The following is a 25457-nucleotide window of genomic DNA, read 5'->3' on the forward strand; positions in this document are numbered from 1 at the left end:
TTGTGTGTTAATTTTGTTTGCATTCCATTTCCATCTGATTCCAACAAATTGCGTTCTGTTCAGTATGTGCATCATTAAGATAAAAAGCAACGTGTGCAATGCAAATCATGCAGCCACATAAAAACCTTCACGTACATGCTGAACAAGTGAAGTGTTACGTAACTGTCTTTGTTTTTGTTTTCTTCACGGGTGGCGCAGTCTTGACCCTTGAACCCTGAGACAGTGACTTGACTTGACTCGCCACCAGCCACTACATTAGGTACCCCTGCACAATTTAATTAAGGCTAGCCAATACATGAGTGGCATCAGCAATTATTTCATAATACAGCGTTTTTAAGCAGGTATCAATTTAAAAACATGCATTTGTGGTTTACATGAGGTGGGGGAGAAATGAATACAATTCTTCTGGCTTATACAGTGGAAAGTAGAACGACAACTGCGTGTTGATGTTCCAGGCTTCCCAAACTGCATCAGCTAGTTGAGGGGGGGGGGGTGAGACACTGATCTGCAGATTAGGGGGTGGGGTGGGGGGGTATCTGGTTTTAAGGAATGAGGGCAGCTGCAGCGTAAAGAACACACAGATTACAAGCTCTGCAATGTGGTGGGAGAGTGTGACAATTTTTTTGTGTTGGCTATACTCTTTAACTATATTCTCTCTTTTTTTTCCAATAATTTTTAGTCAGTTTTAATCGAATAAACCCAACAAACATTTATTTAAAGGTTACATTTTTCAAAAATAATTCCCGAGGGGAAAAAAAAAGTCCAGACAATAATGTATACTGATTCTAAATCAGTGTTAACATAAATTTAACATTCATAGTTTGTGCTTAATTGCCATAATTGAGTAGTTTGTAGCTATTGTAAACATTTCCTGTAAACCCATGTTAACTCACAATAACATCTGGATGCAACAGAACATAAATTCTTTTCAAAATGCCGATTAATCAAATGAATTCGGTTTATTGCCCAGCTCTATTACTCGTCTCATATTTTGTATTCCGCATACATGCTGTTGAGGATTTTACAAAACTGGTGACATTAGCTTCGCAATGTAATGTAATGTAGTTGATCACAATTCATGACATGGGAACAAACCACTATGCCCTAAAGTGTACATTAAGGATGCATAGTAGGTCAGTATACGCAGCTGTTCTCGTCTTATGATCTTTCTTTGTGCAATATTTACCAATTTGGTGGCTAAACTGTAGAAATCAATGTGTATTCATCTAATGTACAATGTACATGCTTTTATGGTGTGTGCAAAGTAAACGTCACTTTCCGACTGCAAATAGTGAAACTTGTTTTCCAAAGCCACACGATAAGATTGGATTCTTCACATTCAGCCTGCAGTTTGTGCACACTTGGATGTTTTGTTTTTTTTGTTTTTTTTGGAACGTGTGCCTGCTGACCTACATGTGCTGTTTGGGCAAGTGTGTGGGAATGCACGTGAGACTCAACATCAGGTGCCAGGTAACTGACAGGCTGTGACAGCATATACATCTTGAAGGCTGAGGCTAAAAAGTAAAAGGTATGAAATTCCTCATGTTTCTTTTGGCAAGCCAAAAATTCAAATGACTCGTATGCTACATGCTCATTTACATTTTATTTTTTTAAATTATTTTTTTTAGTAGTGTTTGGTCATTACATCACTGTAAACAACTTCAACCGGAGACACTCGACCTTCCCTCTTGAATTTAAAGTGAACATGAGTAAATTACTCCATTGCCCTTTCCACAGTCACGGCTTCAGTTTCAGTGTGGGTGCAGGAAGGCTGCCTAGACTGGGCCCGGTCGACCCAGGCTCTATTTTCGTCAGCTGCTGCTGTTCAAAGCGGTGGAGGCGCATTGCTGGGGTGACAATGTAAACAGACGCTCAAACACGCGGGCCTGCTTGGTCACATCTATCCTACTCGAGTGGAATGGAGACTTAAAGCAGCACACTGGCCGCTGGTGTAGACAGTATGTGCACTAGTACACAAACCACAATAGAAGCACTTGCACAGGAAAATAATACACAATGGAAAAGATGTCACACATCCTTCCTCTTCAAAGGTAGCAGCTTAGATTTTGTATTTTTAGGAGAGTATTTAGAGAAAACATTTACATTTTTGAAACACACTTAAAAGTGACTTTCTTCCCTTGTTGAAAATTGGAGCACTGCCACTCAAAACTTGAAATATTCTACACAGCTCTTAATGTAGAACATGCATCCACTGAGACATGTACCGTGTCGTTTACATCATTTTGATTGCATTGTGTCACAATATGATACTGCTCTCAGTAGAGTGGCAAAAATTGAGGATTAGTTGTCCTTAATCTGAATAGATTCTGCAAGTGGTCTTGATGTTCTGACTGCTAGTGTGAGGAGAAAATCATATGACGATTATGTTGCTGCATGTGCCTCATAGCATGTTTCAGATGTGTTTTGACAGCTGCTGCCAGCCAGGCTGTTGCTTCGTTTATCACCAGTATAGAAATGTTCGCTAGCATTTTCTATAGATAACTTTTATGTCATGTCACCTTCGTGGTTTGAAGGGTGGGCTACCCGCTTGTTCTATCTGGTTATTTGGGTAACTGATTATTTTTTAACCTGGAAAGCATTGCACTACACGAGTGGACTAATCATAGCATATTTCTTATATATAATTTCACCACTAAGGTTATTGTGGAGATTCACAGTGTCATGACACATCAGCAGGTTGCGACAGAGACTGGAAGAGTCACAGAAAGGCAACGAAGTGGACATCCTTGGGGAATATAAAAATGAATGCTTTTTTTTTTTTTGTATATATGTATATGTTATTTAGGTTAATCCTGAGTATCCATAACTTTTTCATTTTTTTAAAATTTATTTTTTATTTTTATTTATTTATTTATTTATTTATTTATTTATTTATTTATTTATTTATTTATTTATTTATTTATTTATTTATTTATATATGTATTATAATGCACTTTTCCACTGTTTTGGTCGCTAAAGTTTTGGATTGGCATCAGGCTTCCATCTGCTGGAAAAAAAATGAAACTACACTATGGTAGTGTATACCGTTTGTATGTTTTTTTTTTTTTTTTTTTACGTAATCGTGGTCCTCTAAAACAATATACATAGTTTATAAAACTACAAAACGACTTTTCATCTAGTAATGATTAAGATGAATTAATCACTTATCTATTTTGTGGCTTTAGTGACGTTGACGTCGATGCTGTCATATGTTTAGGAGTCACTGAATTTCCTAAACATATGACAGCATCGACCTTGTACGTCATTAAAACCACAAAACAGATACGTGATTAATTCATCTTAAATCATTACTTGGTGAGAAGTCGTTTTGTAATTTTATCTAGGCTATATATATATATTGTTTTACAGGACCACGATTACGTAATTTAAAAAAAATAAAAATAAAAAAAATCCACGGGGAGGGGGTAGAGTCTACATTTCCCGGACGTCCCTCTGTTCATCGCTCTAATCTCTCTAATCTCTGATTGGACAACGAGGGGCAGTGGGGTCGCAGTTTTGGTCTCAATCATAGGCATAAGCACACAGCCGCCTCATGAGCGATGAGTCGTACGTCCCCATAGCCGACTTATTGAATGTGGCACGATTGAAGCTGCTATTTGACCGTTTTCCATCACGTCATCGTGGGCCACTAATTTTCACGTCTGAACAGTTACTTCTAAATGGAATTTTTACGTCTTTTTATTTTATACATAATGCACTGCATTCCCACAGGGAAACAAAAAACAAACGAAACAAAAAAAAAAGTCTGTTTATTCAATTAAATTGTGCGCTTTATTCAGAAAATGCACGTCACATCTACATTTCTGAATTTCGTTACACTCACAGTTTAAAATTTATATAAATATTTAAATAATGTTTGTGTTCATCTCCAGTTTCCACCCATTACACATAATGCACACAGTGCACACATAAAATAAATAAAATAAAATAAAATAAAATAAATAAATAAATACATAAATACATAAATAAATAAGCAAATGTTTATATACCCAGATTAAAATTTACATACATTGCTTTTTTCTACCTCTAAAACAGAAAATTTATTTTTTTAAGTGTTTACTTTGGGTTATATGCCAAGTATATATAACACGCTTACTGTGATGATAAGTATTGAAATATGCATGGGAGTAAATGTCTGTAATCTTCAGATTTATTGATTTAATTTATTGTCCAAATATATTTGTGCAGGCGGTACGGTAGCGAGTGGTTAGCATGTCCGCTTCCCAGTTCTGAGGTCTCCGGTTCGAGTCCAGGCTCGGACCTTCCTGGGTGGAGTTTGCATGTTCTCCCCGTGCCCGCGTGGGTCTTCTCCGGGTACTCCGGTCTCCCCACACATTCCAAAGACATGCATGGCAGGTTAATTGGGTGCTCCGAATTGTCCCTAGGTGTGCGTGTGAGTGTGGATGGTTGTTCGTCTCTGTGTGCCCTGCGATTGGCTGGCAACCAGTCCAGGGTGTCCCCCGCCTACTGCCCAGAGCCAGCTGAGATAGGCGCCAGCAGCCCCCGCGACCCTTGTGAGGAATAAGCGGCCAAGAAGATGGATGGGTGGATGGATATATTTGTGCGTGCGTGTGTCTGCGCCCGCCGTTGAAGTTGATGTGTGACGCAGCTCTGACACATCCAATATGGCGGATGTGTTGACGTCACACAGCAACGGGTAACCTGGTGGAAAGAGGCATCTATGTATATTTGTCTTTGGTCGCTGTAGCCAATCACGTGTGCCGTTTCCAACAAATAGCGTTTTTTTCTGTTCATAATTACGTCACGTCCCGCTAGACGCACTCGTCGCTGGGGCTGAAACGCTTGTTCACTGCTGTGGGAAAACAAACGTATAAGGACGGGGTTTCCTTCACGAAAACACATCGAATTCGGCTACTGTCCCCTTCAAGGTAAGACTTAATTTATAGTTATGACTGTGAATGTCTTGTGTTTGTAATCCGAGTCATCACGAAGTTCTGTTTGTTTACAGAGCGGGTTGGGCTTGGCCTACAGGTGCACTTTCATGGTTTCCTCAATAGCGGATAATGTCGGGAGTTATACCAACTGCTGTTTTTTTTTATAAGTAAACACCTCTAAAATACGATTAACGTCGCTGAAAAAAAAAATCAATATACACTAGCTTGATATAAATGTAAGCCCTTCTATTGCAACACTGTACAAATGTTACGATTGCCATTTTGTTCACCGAGAACAATATGTGGACTCCACTTATTAGTGTGAAACTTTGTGTTTTCATTTACAACAATGAACGAGTATTAAAAAGAAGAACAAAGGCTGCCGAACTTGAGGCTGTATCAGATTTCATTCACATTTTTTTAGATGCATATATGCCATATTGATGCTTGGTCAAATCACTGCAAAATATTAGATATCCTTGTTTTTTGGTAGTATATTACACAATTATTATGATATTGATGTGGCAACACTGGAGTACTGCGGCCTTACAAGAAGGAAACAAATGGACACAAATGATGATGCAGCATTGACGAGGCCAGTTTTTTTGTTGTTGTTGTCATTATCAACTCAAGAATTAATATCAATCCTACAACAATGCTGCTTTTTGTCATATCATGCGATCAAATCCGGTTTTAATCACATAGAGGTGAATGCAAATAACTCTTTTCACGGATGTACAGCTCAGTGCCTTGAGGTGACACAAAGCAAGTCATTAGGCCTCAGTCTCCTGCTCCCGCAGCACCGTTACCACAGTTACACGGCTTTGCCATCTGTCAGCAGTACAGTAGTGACAACATTTTGAGGCAAAAGGTCATATTTTTCACAAAAGCACAACATGCGGAACTGAAATCAGGGAAGTTTTAATTGTGATGGAAAGCTTGACTGTGACCACGAAATTGCGCAATACTTTCACCTTAATAATTAAACGGGTTTGCTTTTCCATGACAGATAATCATCTGCGATAAAGACACGGTTCTGCTTGTGTGTGAACCTTTTGACAAATACTGAAGCAAAATGTAGCTACTAGTGAAGGCTGACCTGAAAGCAGTCATTGGTTTTCAGTGTTTATAGTGTACATATAGTGAGTGACACAGGAGCCATTCATTTTCCGTTGCTATGGTTGTTCCGCATGAGCAAAGAAGGCTTGAACAAGAGTTGTAATGTTCCAGGAGTCGTTAGCAGTTTGTTGGGTAGGCAGGTAAATACTTTATGATCCCATTGGAAATTCTGGAAATACAGCTTCCTACTCTCCAAAGTCCAGAGTGAAGCAAATAACCTTAGGAAATTGTGTGGAATGTGTGAAAGTGGTTATGCACGTCTAACTCGACACACATCACGTCAGGTGTCTTTGCACAGGCGCAAGCTGTGTGTCTCCACACCAAAAAAAATACAAACAAAAACAAGTCAGTCCACATCTGTTTTGCATTTCTCTCTTTCCCGTGGTGAATGTCATTAGCCTCTCGCAGCCCTCCGTGACACAGCCTCCTCCGCTTGTCAAGTCTGTGTGAACAGCAAGATGGCGGCGCTTATCTGCTGTGTGGTGATTGATAATTGTAGCACAAGATGTCCCCTGCACTGCACAATCATCGTTCTCCAGCGTGTTACAATATGCTGCGCATATTTTATGAGACCGCAACAGGCATGAAACAGGATTAGGGATCCATGAAAACCGCTAACGCTGTGTTGTGGGGGAAGAGTTGCATCACTTTAGTGGCTTTCGGAGAGGAGCCCCGAGGAATTCATTACCTAGTGTGGCTCTTGAGGACAAATTAAACACAAACACTTGAATGCATCTGTGTTAAAGTCCAAAGAGATTCAGTGCAACAAAGAACACGATGAGCACTTTGTTACAGACTTTAATATTAACAGTTGTTAACTATCTATCTATCTATCTATCTATCTATCTATCTAGAAATTATATATATTTATTTATCTATCATTTATTTATTTATTTTTAAGAACCCCCCCAATTTTTTCAATACACAAAAATAATTAAACACTCATATTTTGCATGAAAAACAGTTGGGGGGAGGGGAAAAAAAATCTCAGAAAAAAGGGGATAACGCCCAATATATATATATATATATATATATGTATGTATATGTATATGTTTTTAAATATATTTTACAAAAATACTTGGGGTAAAAAAATAAATTAATAATAATAATAGTAATAATAATAATAATGATAATAATAATAATGATAATAGTAATAATAATAATAATGATAATAATGATAATCATAATGGGGCGGCACGGTAGTCGAGTGGTTAGCACGTCCGCTTCCCAGTTCTGAGGTCTCCGGTTCGAGTCCAGGCTCGGACCTTCCTGGGTGGAGTTTGCATGTTCTCCCCGTGCCCGCGTGGGTCTTCTCCGGGTACTCCGGTCTCCTCCCACATTCCAAAGACATGCATGGCAGGTTAATTGGGCGCTCCGAATTGTCCCCAGGTGTGCGTGTGAGTGTGGATGGTTGTTCGTCTCTGTGTGCCCTGCGATTGGTTGGCAACCAGTCCAGGGTGTCCCCCGCCTACTGCCCAGAGCCAGCTGAGATAGGCGCCAGCAGCCCCCGCGACCCTGGTGAGGAATAAGCGGTCAAGAAAATGGATAGATAATCATAATGATAATAATGATAATCATAATAATGATAATAATAATAATGATAATCATCTGTGAATATGTCAACTGGTGCTGAACTGCAAGTATGCAGGGGTTAACTATATAGTTTAAGTTGTAATATCACCATCTACCACTAGATGACAGACTCAATTGCACTTGCACCGGGTCTGAGTAAATTTTTGCAGATTTGGAACGATGTGTAGGACAAAAGTACCTCAATAATATTGACATTTTGAGTGAATTGATTTCTGTGGGGAAAAATGCACAAAGGCTGTTGTTTGGTTTCAGTTGCTGTTGATCAGTTTTTTTGGCATCTTTGAATGTTACTTTTTTTTTTTTTTTTTTTTTTAAAGCAAAAGAGCCCTTTGCACTGGAGGGGGGAAAAATCACAGCATGTGCTTATTTTGTTCTTCAGCCCCTTTGTTGTTGTGTTAGGATTGCGCCGTTATGGGCAATTAATTTTGCAAAAGAGCGATGTGAGAAACTAGTACGGTGGTTGAGTGCCACACTGTACAATTGTGACGCATGGTACAAATAACTAATGTTGCTAAGCAAAATTGTTGCTAAAGGGTTTGTACAGCATATTTTACATTTTATTTTGACTGTGTCGACTTCGCCATGGCTGGTCAAAAAGGCTGTCAATAGCCAAATGATGCTCACGGGCCATATTTTTGGCTGGTCTGATAGTGTTTTTTGTCTTTTCATTTCAGGTGATTTTTGAGCGATGAATGCAGACCAGCCCCCTCCGTACCCAGGCCCATCGGCTCCCGTCTACCCAGCCCAGGGCCAACCCTATCCGCCTCAGGGTTACCCTCCACAGGGGTACCCTGTAAACATGCAGCAGCCGAATCCAAATTACCCAAGCTACCCTCCTGGGCCTATGGGTGCCGGTGGCCCCTACCCAGGGCCAGGCCAGCCACCTTATCAAGGTCAAGGGTATGCAGGACAACCCCAATACGGCTGGCAGGGTGGGCCCCCACCCGGACCCATGTATGGAGAAGCTCCTAAAAACACAGGTGGGTCGTAGGACTGTGAGAACAGACAACCACTTTATTTAGAAACGACTACAGTACGGCACGTACCCCACTGAGCGACGAAGGTAGCGAATGTTTCTTGGCGATCATTAAAACCACCAAAATGACGTTACGCCACCTGCGCTACCATTTAGACCAGCTTTTACCGAGTCTAAAAGTGAGTCGACTTTTTGTCACCAAATTGGAGATGCGCCACGGCAGTTCGGTGCGCCAGAATGCGCGGCGCATCTACCAAATTAACAAATGCTCGAATACACTTGCCCCGGCACCAAAATGAAGTTGCACCCGTTTTTACACAGAGCACATCTGCCAGTCTGCCAAATTAGGGCCCTAAAAGTCAATCTGCTGGAGGTTTGGCTCCTCATCACTAATCGGGTGAATTTAGATAACAGCATTAAACATACAGATTTCTAAAGCACAAAGTTATTATAGAATAGTATTGTTGAATACTAACATTTCGGATACTATACCTGCATATGATACTACCTTGATACTGAAACAATACTACTGTGTAAAAAAACAAAACAAAAACAAAAACGGAATATTAGATGCTAGCCAAAAAAACTTCAGATTTTTTAGATTTGTATTAATTTAGAAAATACGATACTTAATTTGAGTACTTTTGATACAATAAATACATTTTTAAACACTTTAGAGCAATTAAACACACCATTTAACATTTTTAAACACAGTCATGGGCCACCAAAAGATTTGTTGTTTTAGCAATGTTAACATGAGAATGAGATCTTTAATCTTTGTATTTGGCTTTGCTTGTGGAGGGCAACTTATTGACGGCATGTTCACTAATAATAGATAAAAAAACAAAAACAAAAAAACAACTTACTATTAGCATTAAAACATTTCGCCGCTATCACACATTGCATGTGTGCCATACTTTGCTAAATTGCTCTACAAAAAATATCTATAATATAATATAATATAATTGAACAGAACCGAACAGAAACAATAACGCTCATCACAAAATAACATTTGCAAGGAAGGGAAGTGTTTGAAATGTCAGACATTAACTTGTCACGCTATGAATAATTAAATAAACGTATTTATACGTTATTGGGAGCAAATGAGTTAAAATGATGGTACTGAGTCATTTTTGGTACCAATACTGAATTTTGGTTGGGTATTGGTACCAGCACTTGGTAGTGCAACTTTATTTATTTATTGATGTATTTATGTATGTATTTATTGCTGGAACAGAATAATGATTGACCTTTCCATTTGTTTCAGTGTGGAAAGATGATTAGATGAGTGTGAACAAATGAATGACTTATCTCTTAATGTGCCTGACGGTTGAAGATGAAAAATGCTGACGTATGCCAAGGTCCAGCTATCTTCAGATATGGCCTGTGGCTATTACACAACTCAATGCGCTGGAGGCGCTCATTATCAACTAACCATAAAGCGCTCGAATAAAGGCCTCATATCGGAGGTCAAAGTTTCAAATAAAGTCTGTTGTCACTTGAACTTAACTAGCTGCTTGTGAAAAGCTGCCTGTTTCCTTACCGTCACATGAATGATTCATCCCAAACACGTGGTTCGAGACAGCTTGTTTTTGTTACACAGTCGCTAACACCAAGCGGTAACCTAATCCCGCCCATTGCCCTGAAAGCTTGCAAAGGTGATAGCGGTGCCAGTGTTACTTAACCGTAAAGTTTGCCTTTTACAATGGAGACATCCCCTCTTGATTAGCTTGGAGTGAAATTAGAGCAGATCTGAACATTGTAACGTCGTCTCCCTCTTTCCACGCAGTGTACATGGTGGAGGACCGAAGAAGAGACAACTCTTCGGAAACGTGCCTGACAGCCTGCTGGACAGCCCTTTGTTGCTGCTGCCTGTGGGACATGCTGACATAATATTCCCGCGCACCTTCCATCCACGCTCCCCGCCAAGCCGATTTTCTGTGTGCCTCGAAAACACTCGCATCCTTTCTCCCCAGTTGGCCTTAAGCCTCGCGGACCCTTTTTAACGTCATTTCTTTCGACACTGTGCCTCGAATGCACACTTTTGCGTTTGCCGCTTATTGTGAAGTCCTCAGCACCGAGCGACCGAGCGTCATCAGGGGCAGCTTTGTAGCAGCTTGCAAGTCCGCCATCAGCATACGATAGGCTAGTTTAGTTGTTGATGTCACACGGTGGCAGCGGCAGCTTGGCCTTCAGGTGTCAAGCAAAGCCTTGATATAAATACACATTACTATAACAACAGTCCTTTGCTTGTTTTGGTCGTAACATACTGAATGACCGCTGATCAGCATGCGCATCCTGTTTTTAACAGACAACCATCTTCCTCTATTTAAACTTTAAAGATTTGTGCTTGCAGGCTCGGAAAAGTCAAAACGCTTTCTTTTCCTGATAAGAAGTGGCGGAGTGTAAATTGCACCCCATGGCCGTCTTTTTGCAATCGTTTCACACCGCGCCACAGAACATGAAAGAATGCACATAAAAACCGATAACAGACACACAGGCTCATCTCGTGTGAGGGTCTCAAGCACTTTATGATTACCTCTGTATGTGTTCCCGCTGTCATCTGCTCTTCCCGCTATCTGTGAGCTGCCTTTTTTTTTCTTTTTGCTTTCTTTGCCGAGTTCCTTCATCTTGATCTTTCGTTGACCCACAAAATTGGAAGTCGCCGTCGTCTACTGCTGAGCTGAAGGATGTTTTCAAAACAACTGACAATTGGATGTTTTCCTCCCATTTGCACATTGTCTTCAAGTCAAATCGAATGATAAACAATGTGTTTTGAGGAAGGCTGTGATTTATGTTTCGTGACTTTTACCAGATTAACTTTAAATTCTCACAGTTCCTTTCCTCCCAATGTGATCTGTCACGTTTTTTTTTTTTTTTTTTTTTTTTTTTTTTAAATATGCTAGGGATTTAACTGAAAATGAGAAACCAATGTTGTGATCAATAATACAAATGACCCATTACATGCCTGTTTGCTTTAAATGAAAATCTTCTATTAAAATAATTTATTCCCATCAAGTGAAATGCTTTGTTTTTATTTGGGTGGGCAGCAGCAGCAGTGAGTTTCTGGTAAGTGTGCATGTAATGGAGAACAAAGGTGATGGATCACTATTGCCCCGCTGCCAACACTGGCCTGGATTCATTCAGCTGTTAATACTTGTATATTATATTCCTTTTTTTTTTTTTTTTTTTGCTATTGTATGTGCCCACATACTGCATTTAGTGTTTGACGAATGATTGCTAGTTTGCTAAAGTACATTATTGCCTGTTTCGTGAATAGCTTGAATTAAGTGAGAATAATGTTTGTATATAAATTTAAACTCAAAAACTATTTTTTTTTAAATCTTTTATTTTTTATGATTATCCTGTTTTTGTAATTGTGGAGTGTAAAAACTGAATTTCGATTAATTGAACGGCCCTACATATTAACCTAGCGCCCCGCCCCTTCGGTCCAAGATGGATGCCCCTTCAGAAACGATGGTGGTGTATTGCCTTTCAAATGACATTTTGCTGCCCATTATTATTATTTTTTGATTTTATTCTGATGGGGGTGGTGTGGTGGTTGCTGTGGATGTCTTCTTCAGGTGAACGACACCTTCAATTTGCACGCTCCAGCTGACTTTGGACCAGCCAACCAATCGCGATACTTTTCGCCATAAAATCCACAACATAAAAACAGGAATATTGTGAGAGGCGATGTCCAATAAGCAAGCTGTTAAAATCAGTCGAACTGTCTGGTAGTATCAGCTGTGACTGCTTTAAAACGTAACTTGCTTTTGAAAGTATGTCGACTGCTGAAATTAGCCTGAAAAGTGGGGAAAGCATGAATATTTACTGTGTACTTTGAGATGAAAGTGAACTAGACATTGTTGGGTTGAAATAAACAATCATGTTTTATTCATAAGTTCCCAGAAGAGTCTCGTTTTAGTGAGCGTACGTGTTATCCTTTGATAATACTGATTTGGTACAATTTGACATCCATCACGAGTCTCTTCACAGTGAGGAGGATCCATTACTGCTACTGCTGTTGGGATCTAGGTCGGAAATCCGGCTGTTTCCAAAAAAACAAAGAAATAAAGAAAACAAACAAACAAACATCAAAACTGCAGACCGATGCTGTAGATATGCAATATTAGAGTGCCACAAAACTCTAGAGTAGTAATACCAGCCAAAGATTTTGCACATTACAAGCCACTTCTTCTTAGAAATATAAAACTCGATATTCTGAACAATATTCTACTGTGCTGCATAAAGGTAGATCTATACACTGTACATTGAAATATAGCTTGAAAAATCATTTTCACAGTTTTAAAGACTTTATTTAGAGTATAAACCATTTTTAAACACTTTATTACATAAATTATTTTTTTTAGAGAGTGACTATTATTTGCCCTGGTAGCAATCTAAAATAATACAAAAAACAAAATGAACATTTAATACATAATTTACAAAACAAAATGAATTCATACATTAAAAATCATTCTGAATTGAACTGACTGACTCATTCATGATTGTCATATAGTACTAAGAATAAATAAATAAACATGAAAAATAAATACAAACTTAGCATGTTTTGTGGACTCTGTGAGCGGTGGGTTCTGTACAGAAGTGCCTCGGTGAACGTCTCACGATCCTACTGCGACTGAAACGTACAAAACTACAGCATCTACAGCATCAATACGCAACATCCTGAAATTGAGTGTAATTGGACACATATGTAATAACATGTTACTTCTCCCGCTTTGAAATAAACAATGCTTGTGTAGTGCCACTGTCCACAAATATCGCCATCTTTTTTGTGTTGTTTTTTTGTTTTTTTTAATTTTTGTTATGCTTTTTATGGTGTACTTTCAGGTCCGTTCCGAGCAGTTGATGGCGGCCTTCGGCTCGTGTTGTCGCTCGCTTCATTCAGTGATGGACGAATGGGAGGCCTGAGACAAGGTGACGACTGGTAGTGCTGGACAAACTGAACTTTTGCCTCGTCTGTCTCCACTGTCCTCCTTTGGTGTGTTGTCGTCATGGCAACACACCGACGCGCTCTTCACTTTTTGTCCTTTTGCGTTCAGCGTCTCAGTGTGACCCAAAAAATATGGGCGAAAATAGCAATCATCTTTTTTAAAAAGGGGAATCTTCTTATTTAATCAGTAGTGCCTTCTCACTTATTCAGTGTTTTTTTTTTTTTCTTAAAAGAAAGGTTACTCTAGATTTTTTGTGTGTTTTTTTTGCCTGTGGCAGTAAAATTAATAATGTTGTGTCATTCTTTTCAAAAGTCCCTGCAGCGTTCCATGAGTAACCCCGTCTGTTGACGAAATCTCCAGAGAAAAAGGGTTGAGGAGGCTGGGGAGGGAAAAAAAGGGGCTTTCGGGGGGAGTGGGGCAGATGCCCGGTGGGCTGTTACCTCCTGCCCATCTCATTCTGTCGAAGGAACTGAATATTGTTGCTGCTGTCAGCCAGTTCTGGATACTGCTCCACAGGAAGTACATAGTAGCCGTCGTAGCCTTGTACTCTGCCCGACGTTAGCAGCTGTTGTCGCTCCCCCTCAGTCCAGAGGCGACTGCCTCCTTTTCCGTCTCTGGCCCGCTGCTGTTCTTTGGCCCAGGCTCCCGCCAAGGCCCTCTGGCGAGCCAACTCCAACAGTCTTACCTTCTCCTCGTCCACCACGTCCGCCGAAAGCCCGTAGCGGACGCTGAGGACGAACGACGGCACGGCGAACTCCACCGTCACGCCTCTCCTGGACCGCCCGCTGACCGTCACGTTGATGCCGCTCTCCAGCGACTTGCGGCCGTTGGTGAGCCCCAAGGCCAGCAGGTCGCTGTCGGCCGAGCCGATTTTCACAAAGTAGTGGCAGTCCTTCCCTTCCTGCGTGTAGTGGGTGCCTTCCAGGTACTGGGCGCCGTTCAGCACAAGGGCCACTTTGCGGCTGTCGTCGCTGGCTAAAGACGAGGCGCCGGCGACCACCCGGCCCTCTTTGAGGGCCAGCATCACTCCTCGTCCTACGATGGGGGTGCTGGTGCCGAACCAGTGGCCGGGCTTTTCCTTTCGTCTGCGCCGTTCCTTGTTGAGAAGGCGGCCCTCAAGAGCCATGAACGCCTGGTTGTGACGCTCCGCCGCCTGCTGCACGCCCGTGATGAGCTACACGGTCCCAACAAGAAGAGATAGATTGTGAGGAAAAACCGAATCAATGACGGACATACTTATTATATATAAGCGCAGTTTTCTCATTTTTGTACCTGTCCATTCTCACAGTGCTGGGTAGCCTGCAGCTCGTACGGCGGCTCCACAAAGTAGAGCGAGTGTCGAGGGAAGCCTGGGATTATGTTACTAAGCTGGAAGCCAAACATCACCAGCCAGCTCTTCACATCTACAGCATCAGATAAAAATTGAAATGACATGTCGGAATGGCAAATTTACACAGGGTAGCCATTGATTTGATTTGATTTTGAAATGATTTCAGAAGAAATAGATTGTTTTCTTTTGTAGCTAATACAGGGTGCTGGAGTGTGACGCTCGTGAGCAGAACTAATTCCTGGAAGCGAGAAGTTCTGAGGATTGTGTCTATGAGAAGTTGTATTTTACAGGACAGGTATTCTATTCAAGGGTCAAAGAAAGCTATTAGAACAATCAGTCTTTGATGCTACTTGATTTTACATTAATTCCAAGATTTTATTAAGTATAATTTGTTACAAGCTTTGCAGACAAAAACATAGAAGCAGAAGTAGAAAAATGTGATTAATCACGATTAATTATGGAAAATTGTGTGATTAACTCATTTGCTCCCAAAGACGTATTTATACGTTTTTTTTTGTTGTGGTTGTTTTTTTTATACTAGAGCAGGGTTTGAGGCTTTGATGCAGCCTCTGACCTGAAGAGGTCGCTTAAGAGCAATGGTAGTTATTACAAAATTCGGCCATCAGGTGGCAGCAGAGTATAAGAGATCAACCAGGCCCACGTTGCAATAAGCAACTCGTGAATAATGATGAAACTTAGCTATATTCTAATGCTAATTGCTGCAAAACGGAAACAGATACAAATATACTTTTTTTTTTCCTGATGAAAGAAGAGACTCTAAACTTTCTTTTGTGTTTTTACAGCAGTAGAACACAATATTCTGTGGCCGTTGCAAAAATCAGTCCAAATCCAGTAAAACAGGTAACAGGGTTGCTTCAGTGAAAAAGGCTGGAAGTGAATGAGTTAATTAGTTAAAAATGAAAATCGTGTGACTAGTATAAAGTATGCTATGCTGGATTCCTTCTTACCTGTGACATAATTCTTCACGTCTAACATGTCACTGAGGGGATTGTTGTTCTTGAACATGTACAGGTTAAATGGAGCGGGGTCTTTCCCGATCTTGGGCCAGATGCTGTAGTCAGGTGAAGTCCAGCGGCCAGCCAAGACATCGTAGTCACGCTGGGTGAAGTGGACCAGCTTGGTCAGGGCATCGTACAGACCACCATGAAATCCCACCACCAGCTGGAACTCCGGGTTGGAATCCAGGTAAACCTCGCCATATGCTGTGTATTGCACCTGAGTGAGTAGAGAAGGGGCTTGTTTGTTATGACAGCTCTCAGAAAACTGATTAAAAAAAAGTAATGGTACAAACTTTGCATTTGCATTACCTGTTTGATCATTTGTCCATTGCTGCTAAAAACAGCCAACGGTGTGCCGGTGTTGTCAGATGCGATGTAGTATTCCTCTCCACTGCTTACTTCCATGGCAAACACGTGGCCCTGAACAAAAAAAAAAAAAAAAAAAAAAAAAAAAAAAAAAAAAAAAAAGAGTACATTTTAAGTGAATTTGCTTCCACATTGCTTTGCTCCGATTTTCATGCTAAGATATTCATACATGCGGATATTAAAATACAGTAGCCTTGCCCAAAACAAAGGTCACACCTTCTGATATGCAGCAAGAACAACATTCTGTATGCACCGCATTTTAAAATGCCGGTATATTAGAATAGTTTTTTTTTATTTTTTATTTTTTAAAGCTCAGTCTATGGGTACACACAACTCACGGGCGCAGCATTTTTTGTGCTCCTCATCACTCCTTGCATGCCTGCATGTGTGTGGTCTAACTCTGTATGGAGTGCAACTAAAATATAAAGCATCTTGTTTGTCTAATACAGCTCATAATAATGGACCACTTTGTTAGTCAAGCACAGCTCGGGGGTTAAGATTTGAACTCCCTGGTGGTCAATGGACTGTGTTAAGATATCTCATGTGCCATGTACACATTCAAAATGAATGCAATTGAAATGAAAATGAAATGAAAATGAAGCATTCAAAATATGCTCATTAAAATATATCCATGTAGTCAGTTAACTTCATTTTTTTCCAGAGTATAACATTGCTAAGTCTTGATTGGACCATATATGGAGGACCAAAACTGCCAAAATTCAAAATAAATAAATGACTAAATAAATAAATAAATGACTAAAAGTGAATATAAAAATGAATATTAAAAAAATAAACAATCGAAAATTATATAAACAAAAATAATTAATAAAAAAATAATTAATAATAATAATTATAATTTTCGAATTATATTTTTATATTCATTTGTATGTTCACTTTTAGTCATTTCTTTATTTAGTCGTTTATTTATTTTGAATTTTGGCAGTTTTGGTCCTCCATAGCCATAATATTGACCCCATAAACCTCAATGGTAGGCTAATCATGATGACTGCATCACTTAATCCACCTATCTGCTATTCATGATGTCACCATCACCTTGGAACAAGGTCAACAATTTGGAGCACTGGATCCGAGCACTGGATGCTTTACCATTTCACAGTAAACAACTGGCTTTTTAAACAAATTATCAAAATTAACAAATTATTATTAAATTGTTATGACTCAAGGTTTTAGTCTTATTGCTTGTTGCTATTGGGTTGTTCCATACCAAATCACCTAGACACAAATTTCAGTTTTTTAACCAGGCAGATTTTGATTTGAATGAAACTTGGTGCACTTGTTGATTGTGATCTGACAACAATAAATCTCAAATTTTAGGTCAATTGGAGGAGGGGTTTGGGAGCTACGGCCCACCAAATGTAGACATTTTCTTCAAAAATGGGCGTGGCCATCTTCCTTTGAACCCTTATCTCTAAGGAACTACTGGGTCAATCTTCACAAAAAAAAAGGTATTGTTGGAAAGGGGATTCAACAGGGATTCCTATTCTATTATCCTTTGTGCATGTCAATATCTTAACTGTAGGTGCGAGTTGTACCAATGTGTGACTTTAATAAATATACCTACCTGAAGGTCATAGTAGAGTGAGGAGATTTCTGAGCTCGAGTGGTTAAAAATATGCGTCACCCTAGTTGGGTGGTTGAGGTCAGCATAGAAAAACTGAAGGTGCTGTCCAAGGCTGTTCCTTGTCGAGACCCTACGTCCCAACCCGTCGTAGTGATAAACAACACTCCAGCCGCCAGGGCCCCGATTGTAGGCCCTCAGCAGCTGGCCCTTTGAATTATAGTCAAACATGTCAGAACCGCGCTGGCTGAGGTAACCATCCTCGTCCAAGCGGTACTGGACGTCTCCCAGCCGTGTGATGCGATCACGGAGGTCATAGCGCAGCGGCATGATCCGAGCGCTGTTGCCGGGGTTCAGCAGATGAAGGTTGCCGTTCAGGTCGTAGCTGTAACGCCATGTTGACCAGTCGTTCACCTGAAAAAGAAAAAAAAGAAAAAAAGATAACGCAAAGGCCAGAGTCTAATGCGAGTTCCAAATGAACATATAACAGCGCATCGCCAGCCCAGTGTGTGATAACACATGACAATAAATCGACACGATATGAACTCTTCCACATGGATTATTCACCTTGACCCCGGTGAGCTGTCCGTCTCCATCATAATCATAGCGATATTGAGTGGTGTTGGCATAGGGCCCGATTTTCAGCTCCCTCTTTACAACCCGTCCCATGCTGTCGTACTGCACCGTCATCCAGTACATGAGGGAGCGGAAGATCTCATACTGGACCTCCTTGATGCGTCCGTGGGTGTCGAAATGCTTACTCAACGTCATAACAGCTGTGGTGATAATCTGATTGATGTCGTAGTAAATGACCCCAAACTTTCCAAAGTGCTCCACCTAGGACAGAAAGTTTTGCAGAATGTGTAAGTCTTACATACTGGAACTTAAGTGGAAGTCGACCCATTTTTTTATTTTTTATTTTTGACAGTAATATGTTCTATGCAGCCCCACTAGTCTAAATATGGCATTCTGGTTAATATTGCGTTAGTTGAATATGAGTTAAGCAGCAAAATCCAGCCGTTTTTATCCATCTCTGGGGGCGGCCATTTTGCTACTTGCTGTCGACTGAAGATGACATCACAGTTGCTCAGTTGTCACGTAACAACCAATCACAGTGCAGCATCAGAAGACAGGTAAGCTGTGATTGGTCGTTGCCTGAACCCTTAGCAACTGTGATGTCATCTTTAGTCGACAGCAAGTGGCAAATGCTCGCCCCCTAAGATGTGGATACATTTTGCTTTATAACTCATATTCCACAAATGTAATATTAACTCATTCACTCCCGGCCATTTTCACTGGAGCAACCCCCTTTGCTCCCGGCTATTTTACTGGATTTTGACTGATTTTGGAAGGCCCACATAATATTGTGTTCTATTGATATAAAAACATGGAACCTACCAAAACAAAGATTAGAGTCTCTTCTTTTTCTATCTGTTTCAGTTCTCCAGTAATTAGCATTAGAATATAGCTAGGTTCCATCATTATTCACAAATCTGCTTGTTTGCCACATGGCCCTTGATCTCTTATACTCTGCTGCCACCTGCTGGCCGTTTTTGTAATAACTACCATTGCTTCAATCATTTGCTAAGTCAAAGCCTTCTGTATGCGCTAGCATAAAAAACAAAAAAAAACAAAAACAAACCAACAACAACGTAAAACTACGTCTTTGGGACACCAAACATTTAAAATAGAACGTAATTATACGTTTTTGGGCGCAAATGAGTTCATCAGAATGTCATGTATAGACTAGTGGGGTCACATATAACAAATTATTGTCAAGAAATGTTTAAGGTTGACTTCCACTTTAAAAATCAGTCTACATATTCCAGTAATGGCTAAAGACAGCGCACCTTGCCAGATATTTCATCATATCTGTAGAGGTCGACAGGCAGCGGCGTTTCGCTGATGACTGGCTTCATGCTTGCAATTCGGAAGCTGTTGTCGTGGTAGGTGTAGTCGAACCTGGCGTTGACCATCCCCTCCTCGCTGAAGCGATAAATCTGCTTGTCGATGAGCGGGCCCATTTTCCGATAACGGATGGTACAAGAGAAGCCGCCGCTCTGCAGATTGACCATCTTCAGCACGCCGGCGGTCTCATCGTAGCCGAAGGTGACGGCGGTGCTGTCGTACACGATCTCGGACAACTTGGCCAGCTTGCCGTACTTGTAGAGGACGCGGCGGCCGGTGCCCAGGTAGTGCACGGCCTGAGGCCTGCCGTCTTCACTGAAGTCGTGGATGATGGAGGCGTTGCTCTCCGGCGGGTTGTAAGTGTTGCGGATGTATCCGATGGACACGTGCGTGAACATGGTGTGGCGGGCGACGCTTGGCATGGTGACGGCCGTGACCCGGTTAGAGGTATCAAACTCAAAGATGTACTGCTTTTGACTCTGGAGCAACAGCACCATGGACTGGAAAGAGAGAATTCAAGAATTCAAACATTGTTAGTTAGTTGGATGTATTCACTAATGTAATAATAATTGCACTTACTTTATCAAGGTAACTATAACTCCAAATTTTCCCGTCCACAAAAGAGCGAGACAGGATGCGTCCGTGAGGATCGAACTCCGTCCTCTCGCTCATGCTGCCCCTCTGCAGGCCAACGAGCTGACCGGTGGATGAGTAGGACACGTTGACCACTGCCAGGCTGCTGCTAGGCAACCACATAGCGGGCCGGCCCTGAGCGTCGTACATGATGCGCAGTGTAAACTTGCGATGGTCATCGTAAATCTTCTCCGTGCGCGTGTTACGGTCAAAGTCAATGGAGAGGAGGTTGCGACCATGTGCCTGGAGAAAAGTACACATTTACAAAGATTATTCACTTGAATATCTTGGAAAAAAAAAAGGTTTATGTCGGTCTGATAAACTCACTCTTAGCTTCCTGCCAAACACGGTAATTTTCCCTTTGGTCTGCTCCTTACGAAGACGCCATTCAATGGAGTTCAGGCCGTTGTCTGTTGGAAGTGTTATATTCCTGCGACCGATCGTAGGGCTGACATAGCCTGCCAGGATGTGGGGCTCCGTGTGAAAACTTATGCCCATTCCATTGGCGTACATCACTCTCAGGGTGCCATTGTTGCACATCTGGTAGTTGTTCCTGACTTGGTCTTTAGAGAGAAAAAAAAAAAGGTACTAATGTTAAAAATGATTGACAGATAATAATACAGTGAGTCCAGTGAAGGATATGACACAGCAAGGGATATAGTTCTGAATATCCCTTTCAGATAAACAAAAGTATCAGCATTAATTCATTGTTATAAGAAGAGACCTATTCAACTTCAGCATTTTTTTTCCACAATGCCATAATTGCAATAACAGACACACACTTGCACAAATGCACACACTAAGGTATTCTTTTCTTTGCTTTTGTAGTTATCTATGTATGTTAGCTATGTCTGCTTTTTTTTGTCCATCTGTCCTTACTTGTCAATTTTAATCCACTGCAATGCCCATTTACAATAAATATGATTTTCATCGTATTCATTAGAGATGACTGAGTAAGGCCGTTTTATGATTAGGAACTACAAATGAGTAATTAGAAGAATAGAAAATTGTCATTAATTTCATGCAATTTGAACGAAAATGCTATGTCGGGATATGTAGGTATGTTGGAATATAGGCCTTACTTTAAAATTATCTGCCAGAAAATGTTTTTTATGTTCAACTTAAACTTTGAATTGACTTGGAATTATTTCTTCAATATGGTGACCCAGCTGATTTCATATTGTTGATTTCTATGTTTATTTATTTATTTATTTTATTATTTATTTATAATTTTTCTCAGGTAATTGTTTTGTGGAGAGAGGGATTTATTTATGCATGTATTATTGTTTTGTTTGCTTTTTTTTGTACTTGTGTTTTTTTGTTTGTTTTGGAAAACTTGAAAACTATACTTAAAATATCGTCATAAGTCACTTTTTTTTTTTCTCCAAAAATATAATTTTTGCCTTGATCATCTTCTCATGATGCAAATGGTTCATTTTTTTGTGTTTCTTGAAAAATCAGAAAAATTACTTAAGCGATTATTTTAAGAAGGTGTCGATATTAGAAGAAAAAAAAATCTGTCATTGATTTAGTATTTAGTTGAGTACTTGCACTGGTATCAGTCTAAAAAAAAAAAAAAAAAAGTAGTATCGAACATCCCTAGTGTTCATATTCTTCATAGACAAACATGTTCATCTGTGTGATAAAATCATACCTGCTACATACTTATTAAGACTAACCTGAATGGATCCTATTCTAACGATGTCAAAGTATTCTGAACAAAATCTGACATCTCTCTACATTCCTTATCACCACAGTGTAATGAATCAGTGGCAAACACAAGAATGGAATCAGATAAGCTCATGTCTAACGTTGAGCTTAAATTCTCTCTCCCAGGACCGAAAACACACATCTTAATCACAGTGACGTGACTGAGAGGGAGATCAAATTGTTTTGGGCTCACAACTATCTGGCGGATCAGAAAGGGGAAGCATGTTCGTTTTTATTTGGAAAAGGTGAGCGGGATCAGCTGGTGCCTCCCTTTGAAACCCCCCCGCCCCCATAAATGACAGTAATCCATAAGACCAATTTGTAATAAAGCTCCAGGCGCATTTTAACAATGCCTCAAACAGACAAGTGAATGTTTTTTTTTTCCCACCGACTTGGCAGCAACAGCCCTGAGATAAATCTTTTCTGCACCGTCTGCCTGAACAAGCTGGTAATAAAACAGAAGCAATGGAGACGGAGGAGGGGTGAAAGAGAGAGAAATGAGACCTTGAGGGCTGAGGCGAGTTAATGAAGAGAACGAGAAAGAGCAGAAGAATGGGAGATGGTTAAGTGTGTATGTCACCAGAGAGCTGCACTGAAAACCCACACAGGGCGGCGGAAACCTTAAATTACTTACGGCGCTCTTGAACATCTCTACCCTCGTCCTCCCACAACGCAGGTGGATCACTGAATACATCTCAATCGTATTCTGCCCGAGGCCTTCAAGCCTTATAGCGCGCTGTTTGCTGTCACAGTACTCACGGTGGTCAGAAGGGCGGAGTGATAATTACTCTCCTTGTTCTTCAGCTTTGGCCAAACCAAATAAGCTGAGGGATAATGAAAACTGGCCGAGAGTTTTATTTGTATCTTTATGTGCGTGTAACAAAGCTTGAAGGGATGAATAGGATTCACCGCAGACTATTAATGAATTTGGCGCTGTGATGATATTCAAACACACAGGATGATCCGGGCTGAATATTACAAATGTAATTCAATATTTTCTCTCTCAAGTCAGGCTCGCATTTATTGCTCACTTTGCCTCTTTTTTTTTTTTTTTTTTGCATATACCTTGAACCACAGTGTACGAGGCTTCGACAGACGAAAGGTTGGTGATGACAGTCACGTCGTCATCTCTGCTGGAGCTCTCGATATCGATGGTGATGGAGCGTTCAATCTCACGATGGAGGCTCGTGACCATGCCTGTGGGGTACGTCACATTGGTCAGGCGGCCCTCGCTGTCGTACCTGGGAGGGGAGACATTTCATGGAGGTCAATATAGTTTGTAAAAAAAAAAGAAAAAAAAAAAAGAAAAAGATTAGATGCAGAACCACAGCAAGCTTTTGACTGTGGTTTAAAACCGGCCACTAGGGGGCGGTATAATACTGCAAAAGCGATGATGCAAGTGAATGTGGTGCATTAGATTACAAAACACATCAAAACAACACCTGGCCCACACACGCACACACACACTCACTGGTAAAAGGTGGTCCATCCAGTCTCATCAGCTTTGGTGGCGAGCAGGCCCGTGTTGCCGCTGTAGCCCATGAGAGCCACCTCTTGACCCACGGCTGACACACTGCGCAGCCCCCCGCTTGGATCCAGTCCCAAGGTCACCACTTGATTCTCTGGCAGGAGCACCAGTCGGAGCAGGCCGGCTCCGCCTCCCTGGCCCAGGCCTTCCCTCCTTACTTTGACAGTATTGTTGCAGTTGTCAACCAGGCTCGCCAGTTCGCCATCAGGAGCGTAGGTGAAGTTAAAGAGCGGCTCTCCAGTCACGAGACTAATCGTTTGGATGTGCAGCCCCTCTTTGTTGAATACATACAGCTCCTGTTCCCTGGGCGATGCCACCTCATAGCGGGCCCCGCCGGTCGCTCCGTAAGCCGGAATCGAGACGGCGGGGCCGGGCCGATTGGCTCGGACAGCTCGGATTCGTATGTTGTTGAGGTCGGCGATGAAGAGCGTCCCGTCAGGGGACACCGCCAAGGAGGTGGGGGAGTTCAAGCCGGCATCTGGGGCGTAGCCGTCGTCGCCGTAGAAGCAGTTGCAGTTGACGTCGTTCTTGCAGTCACAGTCAGAGGCGGCTCCGGCCAAGAGGGAGATTTCTCCATTAGTGCTTACCTAAAAGAAACGCACAAGGAGGAAGATCGTGTGTCGCGATGATTTTATATTTTTAAATGCCAACTTTAAGGAAGAACGCGTATGACGTACTTGTCGAACTCGGTTAATCTTTTTCTCGTCGGTCTCCGCGATGTAGAGGATGCCAGTGTGGGACAGGGCAATGGCGGTGGCGCTCTCAAGAGCAGCGTGGATTGCCAGTTTGCTTAGGCTGTAGTCAATCCCTGGTACCTGGCAGTGCATGGGCCGGCCTGCTATGATGCTCACCTGTAAGAACAACAATGAAAACGTGTTTACAAGCTGAAATACATCAAATTCATGTGTACAGTACTCTGATAGGCACTGAGGTCATATTCAGTCATTCTAAATTCAATCATGCATCCTAGTGCACTTCAGGAGAGCTCACGCTAGTCATATGATTAGCCTTTTCTTTGGTTTGTTAAGTTTGCTATTTCATTTCATTTTTGCATTAAAAAAAGGACAAAACAAGGGTTTTTGAAATAAGAAGGAGAGAAGAAGAAAATGCACTGGTAGCCTGTTTTACAAAATTAAAGTAGAATGTAGCTTTTATTGAGTTTATTAAGTATTTTTAAAATTTGGCAAGATCTGCCAAGTGAATTATCTTTACATTCTGCTTTTGTCATTTCTCATTAAAATATTTTTGTCAGTTAATATTGAGTGTTTCATTAATTATTTCGATATCCATGGTTGTTAACCTGGTGACAAACGCCGAGCGTTAAGGCTGCCGTGCCCCTGGTGCATCTTGCAACTTGGTGACACAAAGTAGAATCGATTGTAGACTCGCCAAAAGCAGGTCTATCTAGTGGCGCATGTGATGTTAAGGCGATTTCGGTGGATTTAATCTATTTGTTCTGGGCATGAAACTAAGGCCCTTAATCTTAAAAATTCCCCATACAGCTAATAAAGGTCAGTTATTACTGGTTTTATAACCCTACAACATATTATTTCCGGTATTTCCTTTGGGAAGCTGAATAAATAGTAAGACAGGCAGCATTCCAAACGGTATTAGGTTTGACCTTATAGCAGTCCTTCTCAAATACAAATGCCAGGGTGAGCATGTGACCCCAGGGAACATGTTTTTTATTTTTGCTGTACTAAAATAAAGTGTAATTGCACACCAACTACAGTAGGTGGCAGTGGCACTCTCACTGTCAGAGAGTGTGCAAGGAGTATTAGCTTCCTCTGCTCCTCTGCTATTTATAATCGCAACAGAGAGT

At 41.1% G+C, this 25457-nt stretch overlaps 2 protein-coding genes across 19 annotated transcripts in view; one reads left to right on the plus strand and one right to left on the minus strand.

The window, feature by feature from the left end:
• Window positions 1-4744: 4744 nt before the first annotated feature.
• On the plus strand, window positions 4745-11628 carry LOC144026292 (cysteine-rich and transmembrane domain-containing protein 1). Its single transcript, XM_077532880.1, has 3 exons — window positions 4745-4910; window positions 8303-8608; window positions 10394-11628. Exons 2-3 carry the CDS (start codon window positions 8317-8319, stop codon window positions 10495-10497), a joined length of 396 nt encoding a protein of 131 aa, XP_077389006.1. The 5' UTR covers window positions 4745-4910; window positions 8303-8316; the 3' UTR covers window positions 10498-11628.
• An 842-nt stretch (window positions 11629-12470) lies between these two features.
• Window positions 12471-25457, minus strand: part of LOC144026350 (teneurin-2-like) — a 269697-nt gene continuing 256710 nt past the window's right edge. For all 18 annotated transcript variants that reach the window (XM_077532992.1, XM_077532991.1, XM_077532986.1 and 15 more), the window contains 12 exons: window positions 24313-24486; window positions 23579-24222; window positions 23173-23348; window positions 20725-20960; window positions 20344-20640; window positions 19707-20264; window positions 18424-18693; window positions 17860-18270; window positions 16221-16331; window positions 15861-16128; window positions 14835-14965; window positions 12471-14736 (listed from right to left, as the gene is read on the minus strand). In XM_077532992.1, coding sequence (XP_077389118.1) covers window positions 13999-14736; window positions 14835-14965; window positions 15861-16128; window positions 16221-16331; window positions 17860-18270; window positions 18424-18693; window positions 19707-20264; window positions 20344-20640; window positions 20725-20960; window positions 23173-23348; window positions 23579-24222; window positions 24313-24486 — 4014 coding nt within the window. In that variant the 3' untranslated portion in view covers window positions 12471-13998. The remainder of the gene's footprint in view (window positions 14737-14834; window positions 14966-15860; window positions 16129-16220; window positions 16332-17859; window positions 18271-18423; window positions 18694-19706; window positions 20265-20343; window positions 20641-20724; window positions 20961-23172; window positions 23349-23578; window positions 24223-24312; window positions 24487-25457) is intronic.

This window comes from Festucalex cinctus, chromosome 9, assembly GCF_051991245.1.
Source record: "Festucalex cinctus isolate MCC-2025b chromosome 9, RoL_Fcin_1.0, whole genome shotgun sequence".
In the NCBI taxonomy this organism is placed as follows: Eukaryota; Metazoa; Chordata; class Actinopteri; order Syngnathiformes; family Syngnathidae; genus Festucalex; species Festucalex cinctus.